Below are 25,084 nucleotides of genomic sequence, written 5' to 3'. Positions count from 1 at the left end.
CTCATCATCAGCTGCTTCAAGAGTTTGTTCCCCGCCTACTGGGGAGTAAACCTCTCCTGGGAACCCAGAGGCCAAAGTTTCTCCATAGCCTACCCTGGCCTTTGGGTTTTCAACCTCTTTCTAATTTTCCGTTGGGAGCCTAAGAATGTCTTTTTATTGAGTCATTTGTGGAACTCGAAGCTACTCGAATTTATAATTTGTTAGCTGGTTTTTCCAACTATTTTCCAGCAAATAGCTGTCTATTTTTCATGTATCAGTCAACAGACTTTCGGAGGCCACCTCTGTGTTAGGCCCTGAGGCATGGTGGTGATCAGAGCAGGCACGAGCTGCCCTCACGGGGCTTGTAAGGGTCTAGTGGGGAAGACAGACGTGGCTCAATAAATCACACACCTGACACTTGCTAGAGAGGAAGGGTAAAGGGGGAGCTATGCATGGGCTTATCAGGGGCTCTTGATCTAGCCTGGGGGTGTGGGGTGGTTTCCTTGAGAAACTGATATGGAATGGGAAGGAATTTTCTTGTGAAGTGGGGGAAGAGTGTTCTGAGAAGAGGGCTGTGCAAAAGCCCCGAGGAACCAGGCTGTAGTACACAGACCGAGGCGAAGGTGGCGAGGCACCACCCAAGGTGCAGATCAAGCTGACTCCTGGAGGCCATATAAAGATTTTTTTCTTTTTTTGTGGTAAGAGCTTTATTGAGATCATTCACATACCATAGAATTTATTTATTTAACTTGTACAGTTCATTGGTTTTTAGTAGATCCACAAAGTTAAATAATCACTACAACCAATTTTAAAACATTTTCATCACCCTCCCGCCACCCCCAAGGAAACTTTATACCCTTTGGCAGTAATCCCCATTCTCCCCATTTGGGTTCTGGACCCAGTTTCAATGTGTGTATGTGGGTGTTTCCCCAAACATCCAACAAGCAATTATGGGGACACAGCCTGGGTGTCCTACAATTCAACTCAATTCTGACACCGTCTACCTGGACATTGAAGTTAAGGGCTCAGTTCTCCAAGACTGCCCTCCCCTCCAACCCTCCATTCAGAGGCCAGTCTTTTTTTTTTTTTTTTTTTTTTTGGCGGCGCATCATGCGGGATCTTCCCTGACCAGGGCTCGAACCCCTGTCCCCTGCACTGGCGAGCAGATTCTTAACCACTGCACCACCAGGGAAGTCCCCAGAGGGTAGTCTTAAGCCCAGGTTGTCACCTGTGCCTCTGACCCACTGACTATAGATCAGAGGTTCCATCGACCCCCTCCTTGGGTTCGACTAACTTGCTAAGTGGCTCAGAGAACTCAGAGAAACATTTTACTTAACTAAATTACCGATTTATTATAAGAGGATATAAACTCAGAAACAGCCAGACAGAAGAGATGCCTAGGGCAATGTATGGGGAAAAGTCATGGAGCTTCCATGCTCTCTCCACACACCCCACTCTCCCCAAATGTCTTTGTGTTCGCCAACCCGGAAGCTCTCCAAACCCCACCCTTCTGGGTTTTAGGGAGGCTTCATTACATAGGCATGACGGATTCCATAATTGGCCATTGGCAGTTGATTCAACCTCCAGTCCCTAGCCCCTCCCCGGAGGTCAGGAGGGTGCGACTGAAAGTTCTAACCTTCTCGTCACGTGGTTGGTTCCCTAGCAACCAGCCCCCATCCTTAGGTGCTTTCCAAATGTCACCTCATTAACATAAACTCGGGTGTGGTTGAAAGAGATTTGTTATGAATATCAAGACACCTTTATTGCTCTTATCACTTAGAAACTCCAAGGGTTTTAAGAACTCTGTGCCAAAAACCAGGGACAAACACCACGTATATTTTTTATTACATCATATACTAGGCTGGTATGTTTTGAGTTTGAGGCACTGTGAGAAATTCAGGTTAAATGGGTAGTTGAATGAACAGCTCTAGAAAGCCGTGGAGACTGGTTTGGAAGGAGATAAATTGACAGTCACTGGGAGACAGGCAGAGGCCCTGCAGGAAACAGATGTATGCTCCAACTGCTTGCTTTGAGGAGAGTTTAAGAAAGGGGCTGTTGTAGGGTTGAAGGAAATCAATTAAAAAAGAGAGCAGGGACTTCCCTGGTGGTGCAGTGGTTAAGAATCCTCCTGCCAATGCAGGGGACACGGGTTCGAGCCCTGGTCCGGGAAGATCCCACATATCGCGGAGCAACTAAGCTTGTGCGTCACAACTACTGAGCCCGTGCGCCTAGAGCCACCGCAATGAGAAGCCCGAGAACCACATCGAAGAGTAGCTCCCACTCGCTGCAATGAAGACCCAATGCAGCCAAAAATAAACAAATAAAAAAAAAATTTAAATGTGGCATGTTTTTTTAAAAAAGTACATAACTGGAGGGATTATATTTGCAGAACAGAAAGTAAATATTTAAAAAAAAAAAGAATGTCCTTATTCTTAGGAGCTATGTGAAGTACTTAGAAGTGAAGGAGTCCTGATGTCTGAAAATTACTCTTAAATGAATGACCAAAAAATAAGAATATGTATATATATCTAGTGAGAGAGAGTGATAAGGCAAGTAAGACTAGTGGTGATTTAGACACAGGGCATATAAAAGTTCATTGCACTTTATTTTTTATTTTAAAAAATTTTCAAAATAAAAAGGCAAATGTGACTAGTTGGTGATTTAGACACAGGGCATATAAAAGTTCATTGCACTTTATTTTTTATTTTAAAAAATTTTCAAAATAAAAAGTAGGGAAAAAACTAACACCTTAGTATAGAACAACTGAGAAAAAAATAGAAACACGGAAAGAAGAAAATACCCATGATTCCACCACCTAAAGATAGTCAATGTTGACATTTTGGTGTATTTCCTTTCATTTTTCTTAGGCACTTAAAAACTGTATTTGATGTTAGTATATATACACACAGACCCACTGATAGTTTAAATTTAAATAAGACATGTTTGAATAACACATTGTTTCAACTTAGATGAGTAGAAGGGAACAGAAATAATTCTAAATATTCAGAAGTTTTTAAAAGAACCTAAAATTAGGGACTTCCCTGGTGGTCAGGTTGAGACTCTGCACTCCCAATGCAGGGGGCCTGGGTTCGATCCCTGGTCAGGGAACTAGATCCTGCATGCAGCAGCTAAGATCCCACATGCCCCAACTAAAGATCCCGCACGCCACAGCAAAGACCCTGCACGTGGCAACTAAGATCCGACACAGCCAAGTAAATAAAGTAAATAAATAAATACTAAAAAAAAAAAAAAGAACCTAAAAAATTCGATATTCTAGTGCATCATTTAACCATGTATGAGCCATTTTTCTATTGCAGTACCTCAGGCAGTATGGTACGGTGGTCAGAGCCCAGGCATGGTGGTCAATTGCCTGGGTTTGAATCTGGCTCAGACTAGCTCTGTGACCTTGAGGAAGTTTCTTAGCTTTCTGATTCTGCTTCCTCCTCTGTAAAGTGGTGATAATAATTCGTGTTGGGAGGATGAAGCAAGTTATATGTGCAAAGTCTTTAGAAAAGTGACAGGCATCTCACCATCACCACCATCATCACCACCACCATTATCATCATCACCACCACCATCACCATCACCACCATCATCATCATCATCATCATCACTATTATTAGCTCGAGGAACCAGGTGGTAAGGATGACTCAGTAAGTTATTTTTTGTTTTGTTTTGGTTTTGATTCTTAAACCAAAGAGACCAAGGTCCTCAAGCATTCACAATCCTTAGAAGTCACCTACAGATAGTGATTAATCTGAATCTCAAAGGCACAGAATCAGCTTATTTCTCTCTCTGCTGGTGCCATCACCCCAAAGGCAGCAATGACAAGAGAGCAAGTCCTTCCTTTTTTTTTATTTTTGGCTGCAACCAAGGATCGAACCCATGCCCCTCGCAGTGGAAGAGTGGAGTCCTAAACACTGGACCACCAGGGAATTCCCCTTTTTTTTTTTTTTTTTAATTTTTTACCTCCTTTCTTTTTATTTTCCACCTCTCTCCTTATCCTCCTTACCAAGTCTTCCTGATCGCTTGTCACTTGCCAGCTTTAAATTCTCCTCAAAACTATCTCAGCCTCAGATATCGTCAGCTGACATTACTTCCCAGAACCTTGGTGTCATTTTCTATTCTGCCTGGAATACAGCTGCTTCACTCCAGCACTTGTGGGGTAGCATTCTATCAAGCTAGCCTAAAAGAGCTCGTCTCTGGCTACACAAAGAGTGCTTCCATCCTTATTTTTGTTTTGTTTTGAAATTTTTTAACTGCCCTCCCCTACTGAAGATTATGGAAGAATAAGAGAAGATAAAAGTTAATCTTACTGTATAGCGTGGGAAACCTGGTTAGACATTTGAAATGCCCAAATATACCACAATCTGACTAGAGAATATTCTGGCAGTGGGTAACAACAGCTATGAAACTTTTCAAACCTTTGACCCAGTATTACCAGTTTTGGGAATATACCCCAAAGAAAATAACTAAAAGGGAAAAAATGTAACTCGTGCAAAGATGTTTGTGTGCTGCTATTTTTAAGAGTGAAGAATTGGAAATAATCCAAATGCCAAATAAGGGAATGGCTTGGCAAATTATGGTATAGGGACATAAGGAGAGAGACACCAGGGAACGATTTTCAAGGACAGGAGTATAGCCTCTGCTGGCTCTAGGGAATGCGTAGATTAAATTATTTTAAGTGACAAAGAACAACAAATGAAAAGTTTGCAACTGTGTAAAATGTGTGTTGTGCAGAAAAGTTTGGAAGTGAATTTTGAGGAAAGGAAAATGTAGTTCAGAGTTGAGTGTGATACCTCTGCTGTAAATCTGCGTGTGAATTACTGGTAAGTTGTTAACTGCCGTAAAGTTGCAAACATCTATTGCAGTACCTTCTGGGGTCTGACCCTTTTGACAGCTATAAGAGCACAGCAGGTAGATAATCGTAATATAAATCAACCAGTGGGCTTTGTTTTGCCCCTGCAGTAGAAGCACGGAGGCAACATCTTCATAGTTCTGTGCCAAGGCCTGGGAAAATATGAACTCTGGCAACAAAAGTCTTTGCTCTAGAATCTAGAGACACCAAGAGCTGCAGAAAAGACATGCTGGGTATTAAAACCTGTTTGGAATCAGACCCCTGGCAGATCAATACTCAGACCTTGCTGAGGGCTCACCAATAACCAGGCAAGTGGCGGGGACCTATTTTTTTAACAGGGAGAGAGGAGAAATTTAGATTTCAGAGGCCAGAATGTATGAGACATGCCAAAGAAATATTTACCAAAAAGTAACACAGACTCTTCAATTACTATTTACAGACTCAGGCCTACAGTAGACTCCCACTTCTTTTTTTAAAAACTAGGAATGCAAGAGTTCAGAATAGGAAACTGGACAGTCATAGCAAGAAACTAAGAGGACATTAAATCAAGGTGCTGTAAACAACAGGAAGGTGATGGATAGATGTTTGTGGCAAGTTCAGGGGCGTATAGAGTATTTTTTTAATAATATATCTTGGGTATGAGTTAATTTTTAACAACTAGAAAACAAGGAAACACGTTCACTGGAATGAATTGTTGTTAGTTAAAGTTTACACATCATTTTTAAAAATTTTTTATTTTATTTATTTCTTTATTTTTGGCTGTGTTGGGTCTTCATTGCTGTGTGCAGGCTTTCTCTAGTTGTGGCGAGCGGGGGCTACTCTTCATTGCGGTGCGCAGGCTTCTCATTGCAGTGGCTTCTCTTGTTGTGGAGCAGGGGCTGTAGGCGCACGGGCTCAGTAGTTGTGGCTTGCAGGCCCTAGATTGCAGGCTCAGTAGTTGTGGCACACGGGCTTAGTTGCTCTGTGGCATGTGGGATCTTCCTGGACCAGGGCTCGAACCTGTGTCCCCTGCATTGGCAGGCAGATTCTTAACCACTGCACCACCAGGGAAGCCCTACACATCATTTACAGTCATTTTTTCTAGTGAAGTTTTACCTTATCATCATCCGAAGGCTATTTGGCCTGGGATGGATGTTTTTCTTTCTCAGTCTTAACTTGGGCAGTAAGACACAATCAAATTTGGATTTTTTTTTCCATCAGCCACTAACAGAAATTAAAACAGGAGTTTGTACGAACACTATTGGACACTGAATTTTGTAGCGATGAGACATCAAAGTATCCCATCTCTTCTATCTTCTCCAAAGAAGCCAAGTCCAAGGTCAGCAGAGTTAAGCGCCCGTGTTATGCAGTGTGTCTTAACCAAGCTCTTTGTTCATCTAAGAATGTGTTTTGTTTTACTCATTCCTCTCCCTGGTGATTTAACAACAATGTTAAGTACATCCAGAGCCTTTGGGGCCGGGGTGGGGTTTGTCTCCCAAACTCTTGCAATTGGTGGCTCCCTGCCAAGACACCACCCCTCTTTCTGGCTGAAACTCTCAACCCGTCTACACATTTTATCCTGTGCTTAATGATGCCCACATCTATGGATACCTAGAAAGACATTCAACTTCAGGGTGTCTACAGAAGTCCTGGAGTCAAGAGTAGTTTTACTTATAGGAACCCAGTTGCAACGACTCCTGTTACTTTCACAAGTTGACCTCGCTGGAGGGAAAGGTTTTAGAATTTAGAGTGATAAATCTCCCACCTCGAACAGAACCGAAAGAGGGGCTGCCTGGCACACCAGAATGACCCCTTGGCACAGAGGTACTCTGACGCTGAGTTGAAAAACATTCACTGGAGGAAAGTTCTTTCAAGTAAACTGTGATTGAGCCGCTTCTTCTCTGGTTTGTCATAGTGTTTCTCAATCCTGGCGTTATTAACATTTGGGGCGGAATAATTCTTTGTTGGGTGGGGGGAGAGGGGAGCTGTGCATTGTAGGATGTTTACAACCTGTGTGGCTTCTACGTAGTAGATGCCAGTAGCACCCCCTCCAGTTATGACAACCAAAAACGTCTCCAGGTATCGTCAAATGTCACCTGGGAGGCAAAATCACACCCAGTGGAGAACTATTGGTTGATTAGATATTTTGTGCGGACATGATGGTATTTGGGCAATAGTGTGAGATTCTCCCCCATCTCTGAAAAGAATGGAACATTCCAACTTCATTTACTCTGCCCTTGGCTTCCCCGCTGGCTCAGCCCAAAATAAAACTTGTTTTCATTCCTGACTCTTCCTCTCATCAAGCTCTTCTCCAACACTTTTTTAAAAACATTAATCTGTTTATTTATTGGCTGTGTTGGGTCTTCGTTGCCCCACGCAGTCTTTCTCTAGTTGCCGAGAGCGGGGGCCACTCTTCCCGGCGGTGCGCGGGCTTCTCTTGTTGCGGAGCACGGGCTCTAGGTTTGCAGGCTCAGTAGTTGTGGCTCGCGGGCTTCACTGCTCCGCAGCATGTGGTATCCTCCTGGACCAGGGCTCAAACCCGTGTCCCCTTCATTGACAGGCGGATTCTTAAACACTGCGCCACCAGCGAAGTCCCTCCAACACTTTCTTATTCTTCCTCAAATCCATTTCCCCCAGTTAATCTTCCTCAAGGATTGAGTATTATAGGCATTCCTCCCCCCAAAAACCTGTAACTAGTTGGAAACCTTGAGCTCTTTCAGGTGAGAGAGCCCAAAGTGAGCAGAATCCTCCCCAGGTCTTTTGTTTTTCTTAAAATGGACTGAGTTCAGCCACCCCCTGCAACTTGAGGAATTAACTCACCAGTCTGACAGTTATTATGTTTGGGGTCACTTGCCCTTTGGAATTTCTTAGAAGCATATCACGCAGCTGTGTGGAGCTTTGTAGGTAGGAAACGAGAAAGGGCAGAGTTCTGGAGATAACTGTTTGGCGGCCACTGTAAGTAGGGAGGCTGCTGACGAAGCTTGGGGAGCCAGATAAAAGCCTGGAGCTGCAGCGTCAGCCTTTCCTGAATCAGCGCTGATACCTGTCAAGAGCCTCACCTAAGGAACCTCACCTAAGGCTCCCCAGAGCAAGGGAGCCCTTTGGAGGCTCTGGTGCAGTGGCCATGGTGGTTTCACTGCAGTCTATAGGGAGACGCGATGCCATTGTCATTTCATTGCAGTCATCGTGTGGGACAAAATGGACTGGTAAGGAGGGCATTGGTAGTCTAAAGACATTGAGGCGGGCTGGGACCTGAGACCCTTTGCTGCAGTGCTACAATGCTTGCACCTGGACAAACGTCTCTTTGAGCAACAAAATACAAGGAAACTGTAAGGGACTAAAAAAACTGCGTGCAGTTGCAGTTGGGGCAAATTCTGGACAACAATATATAAAAGATACAAAAAGTCCAAGAAAACCCAACTGCCACTTCTGAAGAGCGGGGAGCAAAAACAGGGTGCCAGGAGCAAAAGCAGGGTACTGGGCATGACCCCTGTACTCAATACCACCCAAGGGGTGGGCAAACACCTAAGCCGCCCCTCTGGCCCGACCCCTGGAAACATCCCTACTCCTCACCCCATATAAGGAACCAGCTCTCCCCTCTTCTGGGAGTGAGCAAGGGAAACTGTTACTTGTTTTCATTCCCCCCTGCTGCAGCAGGGGCCCCAGTAAAGCCTTGCCTGAATTTCTTGTCGCGCCTCTAGTCAATTTCTATTGCTTGGGGAAGGCCAAGAACCTGGTCCGTAACAACATGATCAAAATAAACAAAAATAATTTATGCCACTTGGACTTCTAAGTTAGTGAAGCCAAATCACACTTGTACAAAAGCTCACTTAAGTTCATTACTAGGGTGGATCAAGTAGGGATCAGTGGCAGGGTTGCCTGTGGGGTGGGGTTGAAGGAGGAGATTAGAGAGAAAGACAGAGGAGCAAAGATGGAATTTTGGTGGCAGTCCTCGGCTAAAGAGTCCAAAATGGTTCACCATGGAGGAGAAGGAATTAGATTTTCATTCTTTTTGCTCTGGAGAGAAGAACTGCAGCTTTTGAAGACTGGAATCCCCAATTCTGTGATGGCACGGAATGAGAGAAGTCTGGCCAGCCTTCAGATGTTGAAGTGCAGTTGAGCTGATCGGAAGGCAATGACCATGGAATGTGAAGATCAAAAGAAGAAAGCCAGAAGACAGCAGAAAAGAAAACATTGAAAATTTGCTGACTGGAAAAATACTCTCATGCTAAAAAAACCCCAAACCCCATAAAAACATCAAGTCGTTTCATGTTGTTGTTGTTACGCTCCTGCCCTGGAAAGATTTATGAAAGCAAAGGAAGAGAGGAGCACATGACATAATTAGGAACAGGCTACCTAGAACACAGTTATTCTAGCTGTGGCTTAATTTGGTTAACAGACTCTGGTCCTGGTTCAAATAAGCTGGCTCTGCTATTCACTTATGTCTTTCACTTCTGTGTCAACAGCTGCCTGTTGACCCCGCTGCCCAGGTAAATGCCGGAGTCAGGCAAAGGGAAGATAGTTCTCTGCTAAGAATCAGGAGACCTGAGGACAGGTTACTCATGTGACTTAAAAGAGCTATTTTACCTCTCTAGGTCTTCATTTTTGTATCTATGAAATGAAAAAAAAAATTTTTGAATAGAATTAATAGTGAACAACTTTAAAAAAAAAAGGGGGCCAATTCAGGAAAAAGAAAAAATATTAAAAGCTTTATTCTTTTTATTAAGAAGCCAGCAACCCAGAGGCAGCTTTTTTATCTTTCACTCTGAAATTAGATTTTGGACTTTGGGTTGCCCATCATTGGACTAGACTATTGCTAGTTTCTCTTCCAGATAAATTAGGTTCTTGGTTCCCTAATGGAAGTAACTTTTATTGACTGCTACTCATACTGTTTCTAGTCAGTTCTTTCCTTAACAACATCATCAGAAGGCTCTTTGGCCAGAGTATTTTCTATTCTCAAGAGGCTCTTGAAAAACTCTTGGATACAAATTATATTCTGCTATTTGATTTACACATATAGGCCTTAAAGGCATCTGTCTTAGTTTGGCAATTACTACAGAGTGAAATCAATAAATATTAACAATTTAGCAGCTAACATAATGATTTTCAGAAAACAACTCAGCAAAGTTTGACAAGTTACAAACAACTAGTCAATTGATAAGGACTGGAACTTCAACTATCCAGGTGTGTCTTCAAATGAAATGTTCTTGGAGCAATAAGGCCATTGCCAACGAAAGAAGGAGGCTCCCACTGATATTTCTTCATGTAAATCTAATCACCTGATCAATCTTGCTTTGAAACTCTTCCAAAGCAAAGAATTAGACAAAATTTTGATATAGGGTATGATCCTAGGAAACCAAAAGAGATGGCAAAACCAAAAACACTGTAAAACTTTTCCTTCCTAACCCCTTGGGAAAACAGTTTGGTAGTTCCTTAAAAGTTTCTAGTAACTTTTTCTAGTTTCTGCTAGTTTCTTAAGCATAGAGTTACCATTTGACCCCGCAGTTCCACAACTAGGGATATACTTAAGAGAAATGAAATCATGCATCTACATGAAAACTTGTACGCAAGTGTTCCTAGCAGTATTGTTCATAATAGCCCCAATGTGGGAACAATCCAAATATCCATTAACTAACGAATGGATAAACAAAATTTATCCATACAATGAAATATTGTTTGGCCATAAGAAGAAATGAAGTACTAATACATGTTACAACATACATGAACCTTGAAAACATCATAAGTGAAAGAAGCCAGACCCAAAAGGTTACATGTTGTGTGATTCCATTCATATGAAATGTCTAGAATAGGCAGATCTATGAGTCAGAAAATAGATTAGTGGCTGCCGAGGGCTGGGTGGGTTGGGGTGAAATGGAGGTAACTTCTAATGAGTGTGGGGTTTCTTTACGGAGTGAGAAAGAATGTTCTAAAATCGATTTGTGGTAATGGTTGTACAATTCTCTGAATATGCTAAAAACCATTGAACTGTTCACTTTATTTTTTTTTAAGATTTTTTTTGATGTGGACCATTTTTTTAAAAGTCATTATTGAATTTATTACAATATTGCTCCTGTTTTATGTTTTGGTTCTTTGGCCTCGAGGCATGTGGGATCTTAGCTCCCCAACCAGGGATCGAACCTGCACCCCACCTCCAGAATTGGAAGGCAAAATCTTAACCACTGTACTGCCAGGGAAGTCCCTGGACTGTTCACTTTAAATAAGTGAATTGTACAGTATGTGAATTATATCTCAATAAAATTGTTGTAAATTTTTAAAGCTATTATAAGTTTTGTTAAAAAAAAGCAAAAACAAAAATTTTATGCCCTTGGTTTCTCTGCAGTGAAGCAGTATTGGCCCAGGCAGCAGACGTTACATTTCCTTTTCTTTTTTTAAAAATAAATTTATTTATTTATTTATTTATTTATGGCTGCGTTGGGTCTTCGTTGCTGCATGGGGCTTTCTATAGTTGCGGGGAGCAGGGGCTACTCTTCCTTGTGGTGCATGGACTTCTTATTACAGTGACTTCCCTTGTTGCAGAGCACGGGCTCTAGGTGCGTGGGCTTCAGTAGTTGTGGCACATGGGCTCTAGAGCACAGGCTTAGTAGTTGTGGCACACGGGCTTAGTTGCTCCACGGCATGTGGGATCTTCCTGGACCAGGGCTCGAACCTGTGTCCCCTGCATTGGCAGGCAGATTCTTAACCACTGCGCCACCAGGGAAGTCCCAGAAGTTGCATTTTCTTAATGGGTCTGTTTTCCTAGGGCAATAATACAATTGTATAGTGTGTGTGTGTGTGTGTGTGTGTGTGTGTGTGTGTGTGTGTGATCCTCAAACCTATTTCCCTAAAACGGATAGACTGCTAGACCAATCTATCAAATTGTGCTATAATATAACATGGACCTTGGTTTAAAACGGTCATTGGTCACTTAAACTTACTTCCATCCTGAGGATTCACAAGTCATTTCTAAAGCAAACATACATCTGTAACTTGGGGAAAAGATCTGTGTTCAAAATGTGCTAATACATTGGCTATATTACAAATTGATCATGGCCTGACACTCTGCTCGGCTTTACCCGTCACAAATTCTTAGCCCTTAGGGCTGTCCATTTCTAGACTTTGCCTGTCCCAGTGAAAGGTAGCAGTCCTGTATTTGTGGAGTCTCTGATCTAAATAATCTTCCACGGTGTCTCTTTACTTTCTACTCCTGTATATGGCTCTATACCAAAAGTTCTTTGTGGTAATTCTACCTTCTCGTGCTATCTCGATTGTAGAAATAAGTTACTTACTGTCTGACCCAGACAGGCTGAGCATGGCTTTTCAGCTCTTTCTTGCAAGAAAGAAAAGAAATAGCTAAAGTTGTTTTAGACACTGCTGTTAATCTAACATGGTCATGCCTGTTCCAATAGTTAGTTTATGAAATTAACTTTGAAATACGGTATCTTCATACTTAGAAACAAATACTAGCTCGCTGGGAGGATCACTCTGTGTTTTGTTTTTTTTTTTAATTGGAGCATAATTGCTTTACAGTGTTGTGTTAGTTTCTGCTGTAGGATGAAGTGAATCCCCTCTTGGACCTCCCTCTCTCCCCTGCCCCCTTCCCACACCTCTAGGTCATCACAGAGCACCGAGCTGAGCTCCCTGTGCTATACAGCAGTTTCCCACTAGCTATCTATTTTACACATGGTAGTGTATTTATGTCAAACCTAATCTCCCAATTCATCCCACCCTCCCCTTCCCCACTGTGTCCACATGTCCATTCTCTACGTCTGTGTTTCTATTCCTGCCCTGCAAATAGTTTCATCTGTACCATTTTTCTAGATTCCACATATATGCATTAATATACATTATTTGGGGACTTCCCTGGTGGCACAGTGGTTAAGAATCTGCCTGCCAATGCAGGGAACACGGGTTCGATCCCTGGTCCGGGAAGATCCCACATGCCGCGGAGCAACAAAGCCCGTGTGCCACAACTACTGAGCCTGCACTCTAGAGCCCACGAGCCACAACTACCGAGCCCATGTGCCACAACTACTGAAGCCCGCACGCCTAGATCCTGTGCTCCACAACAAGAGAAGCCACCGCAATGAGAAGCACGTGCACCACAACAAAGAGTAGCCCCTGCTTACTGCAACTAGAGAAAGCCTGCACACAGCAAGGAGACCCAACACAGCCAAAAATTTAAGAAAAACAACAACGATATTTGTCCTTTGGCCACAAGAAATCAAAATCTCTGTGGTCTGAATGAAGAGTTGTATCTGGTATTGGAAGGATGGTTTGATGCAGCCATTAGTCTTACTGGCATCTGTGGGGTAGAGGATAGAGGATGAACTTGGAGTCAGACTGCCTAGCTCTTAAACTGGCTCCTCCATTCTGGGCAAGATACCTAATCCTTCCGTGCCTATTCATATGTAATGTGAACATAAATTCTAGCACCCACCTCACAGAAACCTTGGGAGAATTAATGGAGTTCACTGTATAAATAAATAAAATACTTAGAACAGAGCCTGGTATATATTAAGCACAAATTTCATCTTTTATTATGTGTCTTTATTAACCTCACCAACTGCTTGGGGGCAGGGACATTATTTACTTTCTGCCAGAATCCTATTGCAAGGAACCTGGACTTGGTCCCTGAGGGCAAATAAATCATCCAGGATGGAGGCCATGCCCAAGCAGTGGGGTTCAATTCAGACAGAACAAGACCATTTCCCTTCATCCTTGGTGAGACCATTAGTGTCTCGGAGGGGCCTGGTGCCACCCCTGAAGAAATAAAATTCGATAGGAGGACTCAACTTTCCCTAAAGATTCACATCCCAAAGTTCTGAAGCGAATGATCAGACTCACTCTCAGTAGATCCAGAGATATGCCGATGAGTCAAGGATTCTGGAGGTGGGACCCTGCACCCAGGATGAAATAAATCCTGCAGAAATACTTCCAGTAGCTCCCTTGAGCAACCCTCGGTGCTATCACTTGCCCTGTTCAGATTTTCTTTAACTATAACCCAAAACCTTGCTGACACTGGGTTACTGGATTCCACAGTCTGCTCAGTTTTTTTTTGGCCAGGACCAGGGATTGAACCAGTGCCCCTTGAGGTGGAAACGCAGAGTCCTAACCACTGGACCTCCAGGGAATTCCCTGCTCAGTCTTGTTCTGCTGCTATGACTTACATTCCCTGATTGCTTAGTTTGGTAATGATCTTGCCTGTCTGCCCTCAAGGTGCAGTTTTGTAACAGGAGAGAGCCAATCCTGACTCCACGTTGAATCTGTTTCTTTTATTTTAACCTTTGCTTCCGGTTGCTTTTGTTCATTAAAAGGTTACTGTCTATACACAGTGGCCTGCCTTAGGGAGCCGTGTCCCCTCTGCTTGAATGTTAAACCAAAGTGCCTTTGTTCAGGGAAACATCCTGACCCTGTCCACCTGTGGATGGCAGCAAGAAAGAAGAAATTAACACGTCCCCTCCCCAAGGCTGGCCATTCCAAGGGACATTCGCAAACCTTATGGCCTTTTTACGTTACTTCCTCATCTCCTCCTCCTCTGTTCTATAAAAGAAACTGGCATCCAAACCCTGATAAGATGGTTTTTTTGGAGACATTAGTCTGCCATCTTCTCTGTCTGCCAGCTTTCCGAATAAACTCGTATTCCTTGCCTCAGCACCTCGTCTCCCGATTTATTGGCCTGTCGTGCAGCAAGCAGAGCGAGCTTGGACTCGGTAACAGTTTGATTTCATAGAGCAACTCATGCTGCACTGTGGTCTGGTAAATAATGTTCAGCCTTGGCCAACTAGAATACGATATCGTGACTATGTTGATATGCTCGACTCTACCTGTGCCCCTGTAGACACGTTATAAGTCTCCGCAGCCCTACTGGGACTCCTGGGCAACAGAAGACAAAACACCTTCCTTTTGCAAAAAGAAAACATAAGTATATAGAAACCAAATTATTTGTTTAGTGAAATAGAGAAAGAGCTAGAAATTTAGCTAAGCCAGAATTAGAAACTTCAGAACACATTGCCTCTAAAATATAGTAATCAACAAGACTTCATTCTTAAGTAAAATGTTGTTTTAATAAAATACTGCACGTATATATTTTTCTTTGTAAAGATATTATGACCAGGATGGTTGGTGTGAATGATACTATATGGTAAGCTATATAATTAGTAGAAAAAACAAGGACTCTCAAATAAATAGGTTTCAACATTTTTTTTAAAGGACATATTCTGCAAATCAGTTGAGACTAGAGAATAGGCAAAGAGGAGGAGTTGGCTTTTCCTCCAAGAATGCACTCTTGATTGGCTTGGGATAGAGAAAGGAGTCATATTTACCTCCAGGAATCAAAAGTAACATTGGAGTGACCTTCTGGAGAGAGAAATCCTGGCCCTCTCCTTGCCATTTTGCCCAAGATTTCAGAGCTTAACTGAAACATACAAAAGCACCACTATAGAGTCACTTTTAGGCATCTGAGGATCCAGCAGGGTGGGTGTGGAATCAGTGGAAAATTCTGGGGAAAGCAGAGCTGGGCTAATAAGAAGAAAGATAGAATGTTATGGAGGAGAAGCTGACTTTGCCTGAATATTCTGACTTAGTACAATATCCAGATCACTGCAGCCATTCAGAAATCCCAGTAAATACAATGACCATGGATATATAATAGAAAAATACAAGAAGCAGAATTACTCCACTAAGGACCTATTCATTGTACTTTAAGTTGGTCCCCCACCGTTGAGAGCCCTTTACCTAAAGATTCGTATATAATCAAAGCCATTAAGATATTGTTTGACATACAATTTGCATGATATGCAAGATATTTAAAAATCCTCCTTAATCAATCCTTCTTTCCCTATCAAATCCACTGCTACTTTCTCCTTTTCTGGGTAAGGATGAGCATGAGTGGAAAATTCAGTGTGATCCCCAGCCTGGCATTATGAGCTGGCCCTCCCAAGAAGTCTTGCTTTTGTATATTGGACAAAAGAGTAAGTATATCTTTGTGGAAAAAAATCCAGAACAACCCAGCTCCAATAAGGCTTTCTCAAATAGCCTTATTAGCTTTTCAAAAACACATCACCCAATGCAATTAGAATTGCAAAGGGGGAAGGGGGTGTCGCCTGAGCTGACTCTATAGTACCTCTGGCCTCACAATGGGCTGGCAGAAGGCCCTAGCCACCTTCAATCCTTGGTGCAGTCATCGACTTGTAAATTCTGAAGACTCCACATCCCCTTACAAAGTCTTCTTGTTCGGCTGGCCCAGGACCTGGGCCAGGCAGTAAGGGATGAGACTGACAGATGCCAGGGGCACTGCCGCACTCTTGCAGAAGGACAGGACATAGAAGATCAGCTCGATTTGGGATGGGGGTTTCAAAGAGTCAAAGAGATGCAGGAGGACGAGGGAGACCACAATGCAGCTGAGGCGGAACGGGAACCACTTGCTAAGCTTGCCTTTGCAGCTCTCCCTGTACATGCTGGAGTTGAGAGCCAGACCCAGGCCAAAGAGTGTCCCCAGGTTCTTGAGGAGGCTGGCAAAGGGCGTAGTGTCAATGTGGACCCATTCTGGCCGCTCACACCTTCGCTTGGCTTTCTCTAGGGTCCACAGGAGGTCGACCCCCAGCCCCTTTAGCAGCAGGTAAAATCCAATGGCAAAACTGAACAGGAAGAAGGTAATGAGAAAATATTTCTTGAGACTGGCGTTGTAGATGCTCCGGATGTGGCGGAAAGTCTCAGCAACCGCAATGCCTGAGTGGAAGAAAGAATGACCGTGAGAACTGGGGAAGACGCTGGCACTTCAGCTAGAGGTCAGTTTGGAGCAATGGGTGACATGCCATCCACCCCACCATTGTGGAGTTAAATCACAGATGCCAGATTAGAGGGTCGTTTGGTTTCTTCCCATATGTGATTACAGCCTGTCCTCAGCCACAGATTCTTTCAGATGGAAGGGTCATGTCACATACTTCCTCCCTCCACATGCAAGTTTCCTCTGTGTGTGTGTGTGTGTGTGTGTGTGTGTGTGTGTGTGTGTGTGTGTGGTCCTCCTGTCTCTACTTGAATACCCTCAGGGATGGAGAGCTCACTCCCACTCAGGGAGCCCATTTCATCTTTGCATGGATTTGATCATTAGACAGTTCTTCCTTGTGCTGAGCTAAATAAAACCTCTCTCCTTCTAATGATGTCTATTGGTCTCAGTTTTTTCCACAGGCGTTAATAAGTAGTAAATCTAGAGCCTCTGTCAGCACATTTAAAGATACTTATTCTCAGCGGTGAGGGATAAATTAGAAGGTTGGGATTAACATGTACACACTATATAAAATAGATAACCAACAAGGACCTACTCTATAGCACAGGGAACTATACTCAATATTTTATAATAACCTATAAGGGAAAAGAATCTGAAAATGAATATATATAGTGCATGTGTATATATATAGGTATATATACCTGTATATATATCTGAATTACTGTGCTGTACACCTGAAACTAACATGATATTGTAAATCAACTATACTTCAATTAAAAAAATAATAAACTGGGGGAAAAAAAGAAGAGACTAAGACAGATTGGGAACTCAAAAAATAAAATAAAGAAAGATAGTTATTCTCCTCTCTAACTTAAACATTCCCGGGTCATTCATGTAACATGAACTTCCAGGCTCTTTCTCAAACATGGAACCCCGTGCTAAATGCTGTGTTAATTTTGTGGTTGCCATGAAGCCATTATTTCCCTTGTTCTCAACATGCTTCTGTGAATGCTGCCCTGCTCTGCTTTTTCAGGTCTCCAGGGGAAAAATTCTACATTTTCCTTAAGGTCTTATATTCTAGTGCTTCCCACAAAGTCAAGAAATTCTTTCTTACACTTAACCAAAGTCTTTTCTGCCCCTTATTAACTGGATCCAAGAAAACAAAATATTCAAAATTCAGAACCTATAATAAAGACCAGCTGTGGGTATCTGTTAGGTTTGCAAATGAATTTATTTAAATAAAGAGCTTTCCAAGGACATGGTGTTAATTTGTTAAATTTGGTAGCTTTTCTTAAGACTAAACTAGGGGCCACTTCCAGCTGAAGACCAGTAAGAAATAAAGAATGTAAATATCTTGGAGATTTCAAGCGAATTCAACTGGGTAAGTTAATTTTCTGTATTGCCATGTTTCTGGAACATACTTAATTGTGTACATCTGGGCACTCCTATAGAAATGAGTCATTTCAAATTGCTCACCCTTGACTTTCAACCCACTGAAATGCTAATAGCATTGATTATACACAGAACATGGCAGGAATGCTGGGATTTTGTCCTGATGAGGGAGGAATGGTATAGGTGGGGAGATGGAGGGAGGGAGCCAGAGCAGCTGGTACCTGACAAGACTCCAGCAACAACTTGATGGGGAAAATGAGCAGCAAGGTAGATTCGTGAAAGACAGACGTTCAGCTGCACTGCCCAGAATCCCAACCACAAAATGATGTTCAAGCACCTGCAATGGAAGAAACAGCCATAAGAGAACCCACATATAGATCCTTCAGCAAAGAGAACAGCCTCAGCAGGAATGTTGGAGCCTGGCAACCTCAGGTTTCATCAGTGGAATTTTTGTAAATTGAAGACTGTACTCAAAATTCAAAGATAACCATGGCAAGTGGTGAACCCCTGTGTATGTGAACTTTAACCTCCCTATTTTATGTTTCATAATTAAGGATTTGCACAGTGTCTGCATATCCAGAATTCCCCATAGAAGGAATGTCTTCTGCTTCTTTGTTTATTTTAACTTGGACGGGGCATCTCAATTGTTGGTACAGAAATGGGTTTTTGTTTAAAGCCTGTTTCTAGCTCACTAGCTGATCTCGAGAAACCCTTCTGCTATGTTAGGCCTTTTTTACTGATCTCTAAAATTAGGTGTTGCCCATTCACAACATTCATTAAGTGGGTCCCTTCCAGCCCTAGCATTCTGTGACTCTAATATTCACTCTCAGCAGAAATGCCACAACTCTTATCAGTACCAACCTAAGTCATGGGGCGGGCTGGGGGCATGTGAAGAAGAGCAAGTGGTGTGTCAGCTGCAGAGAGCCACCTCCTGCCCTCCACCACCCACAACCCAGAGCTGAGTTCTTACCGAAATCCGTAGGTTGGCTTTTTCTTTCCCCGAAAGATAGAGAGGGTGGATGTGACCATCACATAGTATACACCTGCCGTACCCATGGCATGGCCAGAGGGACTCCCTAAAGGATAGGAAAGAGATGAATGAATGAACCAAAGGTTAAAAGTCTCCATCTGGGAGATTGCTAGGGGGCATCATCTATCCATCCAAACATCCATCTATCCATCCATCCATCTGTCCATCTTTCCATCCATCCATCCATCCTTCCATCCATCCATCTTTCCATCCATCCATTCATCCATCTATCCATCCATCCATCTATCTTTCCATTCAGGAAATTTAATGGAAAAGCTACAAGATGGTGAAGTAGAAGGACCCTGGGCTCACCTCCTCTCATGAGCATACAAAAATCACAACTAACTGCTGAACAACTATTGATGGAAAAGACTGAAACCTATCTTTCCATCCATCCATCCATCCCATTATCCATCCACCCATCCATCCTTTCATCCATCTACCCATCCTGCCATCCATTCATTTATCCATGTAGTCATTTATTTAACAAATATCTATTGAGCTCCTACTACGTGCCCAGCACCATGCTAGGCTTTGGGAGTACAGTGGTGAGCAAAGTCAGAGAAGGTCATAGCTCTTGTGGTTATATACAATCTAGAGATTACACAAAGAATCAGCATGCTGGGTATACAGTCACAAACCGATCTGCCTTCCATTACCTCTCTTCCACTCTCTTTGCTCAGTCTGCTCCAGCCATGCTGGTCTCATGGCTCTCCTTTAAACACACTCCCACTTCAGTGTCCCTGTGATGTTGGCCTTTCTAACCAGACACCTCTTCCTTCAGAAATTTACTGGCTAATTCCCTTGCCTCTTTCAAGCTTTTGCTCAGATCTCACCTTCTCAATGAGTCCTACCCTGACCACCTTATTTAATACTGCATTCAATTCCTATTCCTGATTCCTCTTCCCTGAAAGACGGAGGGTCCTGAGATGTGCCACTCAGATCCCCTTCTGGACTGAAGAGTTTATTTCCCATTTCTCTTGTTGAGAGTGTGGTTGCAGATGGCCCTCAGCTCTCAGACTTCCCTGGAAGTCTTGCCCTGGGCTGAAAAGAGCTGCCTTGATCACAGCTACCCTCTCCCTGGGGGGAACCTGCACCCATTCACTGGTCTCTATTGGGGTATAAGGGCCTGGTCTCCTTGAATCAATTCAGAGCTCCTATGGGGTTGGCTGAGACTGAATCGCAACTAGGTTTCTTCTGCCCAGGTGGCTTCTGTCCCTTTCTTCTATGAATGCTGCTCCCCAGAGTAGCTTACCTCCTGCATGCTGATCTCCATCTGAGTCTGCTTTCCAGGGAACCGCATAGGTAAAGCCTTGCCTTTCTTTCTTCCTCCTCCTCCTTCTTCTTCCTCTAATATCCTAAATATTTTACTTGTGTATTATGATTTTTTTTTATAACACACACACACACACACACGCACACACACACACCCCATTCAAATTTAAGCTCCACAAGAGGGGAATCTTTTTTTTTTTTTGCCACGCTGCGTGGCTTGCAGGATCTTAGTTCCCTGACCAGGAGTTGAACCCAGGCCACCACAGTGAAGGGACCGAGTCCTAACCACTGGACCACCAGGGAATTCCCACGGGTAGGGATCTTTGTCTGTTTTATTCACTGAGGCATTTCGAGTACCTAGAACAGTGTTTGGCGCAGGTGCTAGATAAATAACATTTTTTTAAAAAAATTATTTATTTATTTATTTATGGCTGTGTTGGGTCTTCGTTTCTGTGTGAGGGCTTTCTCTAGTTGCGGCAAGTGGGGGCCACTCTTCATCGCGGTGCGTGGGCCTCTCACTATCGCGGCTTCTCTTGTTGTGGAGCACAGGCTCCAGACGCGCAGGCTCAGTAATCGTGGCTCACGGGACTAGTTGCTCCGCGGCATGTGGGATCTTCCCAGACCAGGGCTCGAACCTGTGTCCCCTGCATTGGCAGGCAGATTCTCAACCACTGCGCCACCAGGGAAGCCCAATAAATAACATTTGAATGAATGGATATGCTCTGAAGTGAATCAAGGATTTGTGAGAACAAATAACTAAGGGCCATGCCCTAGTCTGGGGGTCAGTGATAGGGTCTTTGAGGAAGGGACACTAACACTGAGACCTACGGGTGAGCAATGGGGTTGAGTATTCCTTTCCTTACTGAAAAATGAAATCTATCATGTGGCTGAAAAACGCCTGTCTGGGTGTACCTAGTAAAATACAGACAGGGTGTGGGATTGGACAGTCAGCTCGGGGGGCCACATCTCCCGGGCCAGGCCTCTGGGAAGGACAGCCCGGGGCCCAGGCCTCTACCATGTTCCCTTCCCTGGACAAAGGGCCACAGCGCAGTTACTCTCCTGAGCCCTTTGCCTGTGAGGGAGCCCTTGCCTTTCTGGACTAGCAATTTCGGTTCTGGAAAACATTAGGCAGATTTCCAAAGTGGCAGTCAGGGACTATTTGGGAAGGCCTTGCTTAAGTGATTTCAAATGGAGTTGTACCGGACTTCCTTGGTGGTGCAGTGGTTAAGAATCCGCCTGCCAATGCAGGGGACATGGGTTCGAGCCCTGGTCCGGGAAGATCCCACATGCCGTGGGGCAACTAAGCCCGTGCGCCACAGCTACTAAGCCTGTGCTCTAGAGCCTGCAAGCCACAACTACGGAGCCCACGTGCCACAACTACTGAGCCCGTGAGCCTAGAGCCCGTGCTCCACAACAAGAGAAGCCACCGCAATGAGAAGCCTACGCACCACAGCGAAGAGTAGCTCCTACTCCTCACAACTAGAGAAAGCCTGTGCGCAGCAACAAAGACCCAACACAGCCAAAAATAAATAAATAAATAAAATAAAATAAAATAAATGGAGTTGTACCAAATCCAAGACCATGACCAAAGCTTGCAAGAGTGGCTCTGCTCATGTCCCCCTCAAAGACAGCTTCATCCAGAACATTGTTACCAGGTGTCCACTGTGAGCAAGGTCCACCCAGTTTCTGTCTGGACAAGGGCTGCGACTCTCACCTGGGCCGGTCTCACAGGTGACCGGGAACTGCTTTATCAGCGGCACGGAGGTGTTGCTGTAGTAGTCGGTGTCCAGGACCCACCAGTACGGGCGCTGTCCAAAGAGAATCCTGTGAAAAAGCAGAACCGATATCTGGAGTTACTGAAGGAACACTTTGTCCCAATGCCACACCTTCGAGAAGAGAGAGTAGCTCAAGGAGAAGACCCATGTGATCCTACACAGAACACTGGTATCACGGGCACCTCCAAGAAGGGGAACTGGATGGCTGGAGAGGGGCAAGGGAGGGAGACTTTTATGGTGCGTCCATTATATATAACTTTTGAATTTTGCACTATTTGAAGGTATTATTTATTCAAACATAAATAAATAAATCCAATATCCTCAAAGCCGTATTAATGGCAACTATGTGACTTTTTTTTTTTAAACCCCAAGAAGAATTTGTCTTGGCAGGATGCATAGGAACTACAGTTTGCAACTTGGGCTTGCATATTCTACGGGTTCTCTTTCTGCTGGCCTCCAGAGTCTTGGGCTTCTTCCGGACACCAGAGAATGAGCCCCAGCCCCAAGGACAAGCCCCACCAGGAGATGTGGTCTCTGTTTCCATCAGAATCACTCTCTGTAAGGACATACATAGCTTCAGGGGCTTGTTCTGCATCCTCTCAGCTTTGAAACAGAATATCTCAGACAAACTGCTTTCCCTTTCAAAGCATGTTTTTCATTGTGGAAACAGGTGTGAAGGGTTGGTCAGGATGCCTCCTTTGCCCTGCAGTGGAGGAAGAGTGATTTCTCACTAAAATTAGCCACGAACTCTGACCTCTACCAACTCAGAGAAAATCCATGGTTCTTTACATGAAATTAGATGTTTGGAATAACGTTTTATCTTTTTATTTTTTAGAGTTATGCTATTGAATACCAGAAGTTACAGACAAAGTCGATTTTTCAACAGGAATTTCAGAATCCCATCAATACGCCTTGGGCTTCTGAGCCCAATAACGATGTTCTTTCCTACCCTAAAGGACTTTTCTTTTTTATGGCCAAAGAAAATTAGAGCTAGAAGAGATCTTAAGAATCACCTGCCAGTGAACAAAGATAATTTTAGGGATGGTAAAGATCTTAGAGGGCAGCTGGTCCAACCTCTTCAGTTTCTAGACGAGGCAATAGAGGCCAAACAAGTAATGTGTTAAGTAAGAGTCATCCGGTACTGGCTAACAAATGTAAAATATTCAGGATTTTTGCAAGCTGGACCCAACCGTAGCTTGAAAGTGGGATAATATACACAGTAGAGACTGGCAAATACTAAAATCAGGGCTTTTTACCCCCAAGAGTCAGATTACCAACACTGGATATAACATAGTTCGTAAGAGCCTTGCCCCTGAAACCAGCCTGCCTGGGCTTCAATCCTGCCTCCGACACCACCTGTGTTTTTCTAGTCGTTTAACTCAGTGCCTTAAAGTGTTTAGCACATGGCCTGGCACATACTACATGTTCAATAAATGTTAATAACTGTACTAATAAGGTCCCAGAGATAATCTAAGTTTACAGATTATAAAACAGAAACTCAGAGAGTTGCTACGAGTTGTCCAGGACATACAGCTGGTAGGTGGCTGAAAAAGAGAGTTCCCTGGATTACTTCTCATGACCCCACACAACAAGTTTTGAAATTGCCTATGTGTTTCCTTTCCTCATACCTCATTTTTCTTCCTTCGTACATCTATCTTTATGTCACCTGTGCTGTTTCAAAGTAATAAAACGGTGTTTCTTTGCTTATAGCCTATAATTCACAAGGTCCAGCTGGCCTTCCATCCATATGAAATAGCCTTTCCTGTATCTTCAGCTCACTGACAGGGTTTTCTCTGTCTTCCCTCATTCTGTAGAGGACCAAAGTCAGGAGGGGAGTAACCTGTGGCTTCTTGAATAACATGGAGAAGGCAACTTCTGATGGACAGACATTTCCAGAGAGAATGCCAGCCTCTTTCCTTGCCGAGCTCCTCTTTGTCTGGCTCTTACTTACCACTTAAAGACGAGGTTGAGCCAGTCTCCAATCACAGCTACCCAGAGGAGTTTGATGCCCACAGCTTCTCGAAGATGGAACCAGATGGGGAAGAGGACGTAAAAGGCATTCCTGAGGTCTGCAATCACGGACACCAAGATGAACCAATCCTGGGAGTTCTGGTAATTCACCTGGAGGTAGCGCGTTGACTGGATCCCAAAGTCATGCAGAGCATTCATTCCCTCCTCCATCCTCACTCAGGAAGCCTTTGGCTGTGCCCTTGCAGTTATTTCAGACTTGGTGGTGATTGCTCTGCTATCAGCCTGTGCCTTGCCTCTGTTTTATACACTCTGTATCCAGCCTGCAGGTCAACCCAACCCTGATCTTTGGACTCAAAAACCGCTTTTGTCTAAAATCTATTGATCAAAGGTGCATCACCAGTAGGTTGATGCAAACATGTTCAGCGTGATTTACGTAAAATAGAAAAACAGGCACACAAAAACAGCCTGATCGTCCATGGGCTGGCACAGCCAATTATTAACTTTGGCATTGTTGCTTGACAGTGCAAGGGGCTGCCCTCCTGGTTCCGAAACCCGGCCAGAGACACAGGACAGAGTCTAAATCTGCCATGGTTCTTGCAAAGATGCCTGATTTCCTAAGTCTGCAACTGCACTTATTTTGGAACAAAGAAAAGTCTTGGTGCTCTAGCTATTCAACTTTTAAATTATTAATTTTAAAATATAGTAAGTTCTATTGTACTGGGAACTGTCATGTTGCTGGGCATTTCTTAACTGCATTAGGGTCTAGGAAATGCCTCTGATTTGCGAGATCAAACCCTCTTCACAGTATTGGCTCTGTCTCTCTTAGGGCCAGAAAATAATCATCTTTGAATGCACTGATTGATTTTTTGTTGTTGTTTTTTTGGCAGTGCCACGTGGCTTGTGGGATCTTCGTTCCCCGACGAGGGGTCGAACCTGTGCTCCCTGCCGTGGCAGCGCAGAGCGCTAACCACTGGACAGCCAGGGAATTCCCCCTTTGGGGTTTTAACACATAAGTTTAAGCAACAGAGTGAATGCATGTTCATGCAAAAACAATATGATGAATATGTGGTTCTAAATAAAAACACCAGCAAACTGGGGAC

General features: G+C 43.7%; 1 protein-coding gene across 2 annotated transcripts; it reads right to left on the bottom strand.

Moving 5' to 3' along the window:
- Nucleotides 1–14,861: 14,861 nt before the first annotated feature.
- Nucleotides 14,862–24,445, bottom strand: G6PC (glucose-6-phosphatase catalytic subunit). Of its 2 annotated transcripts, none has more exons than XM_036837762.1 (5): nucleotides 23,965–24,445; nucleotides 21,953–22,062; nucleotides 18,904–19,009; nucleotides 18,155–18,270; nucleotides 14,862–16,543 (listed from the first exon to the last, which is right to left on the bottom strand). In XM_036837762.1, the coding sequence occupies exons 1-5, from the start codon at nucleotides 24,192–24,194 to the stop codon at nucleotides 16,032–16,034; spliced, it is 1,074 nt and encodes a 357-aa protein (XP_036693657.1). In that variant the 5' UTR covers nucleotides 24,195–24,445; the 3' UTR covers nucleotides 14,862–16,031. The 2 variants fall into 2 exon arrangements, with proteins under 2 accessions (XP_036693657.1, XP_036693658.1); XM_036837763.1 differs by lacking the exon at nucleotides 23,965–24,445 and adding an exon at nucleotides 23,642–23,958.
- Between the last annotated feature and the right edge of the window lie 639 nt (nucleotides 24,446–25,084).

This window comes from Balaenoptera musculus, chromosome 20, assembly GCF_009873245.2.
Source record: "Balaenoptera musculus isolate JJ_BM4_2016_0621 chromosome 20, mBalMus1.pri.v3, whole genome shotgun sequence".
Classification (NCBI taxonomy): domain Eukaryota; kingdom Metazoa; phylum Chordata; class Mammalia; order Artiodactyla; family Balaenopteridae; genus Balaenoptera; species Balaenoptera musculus.
This window is presented reverse-complemented; position numbering and strand designations above follow the sequence as displayed.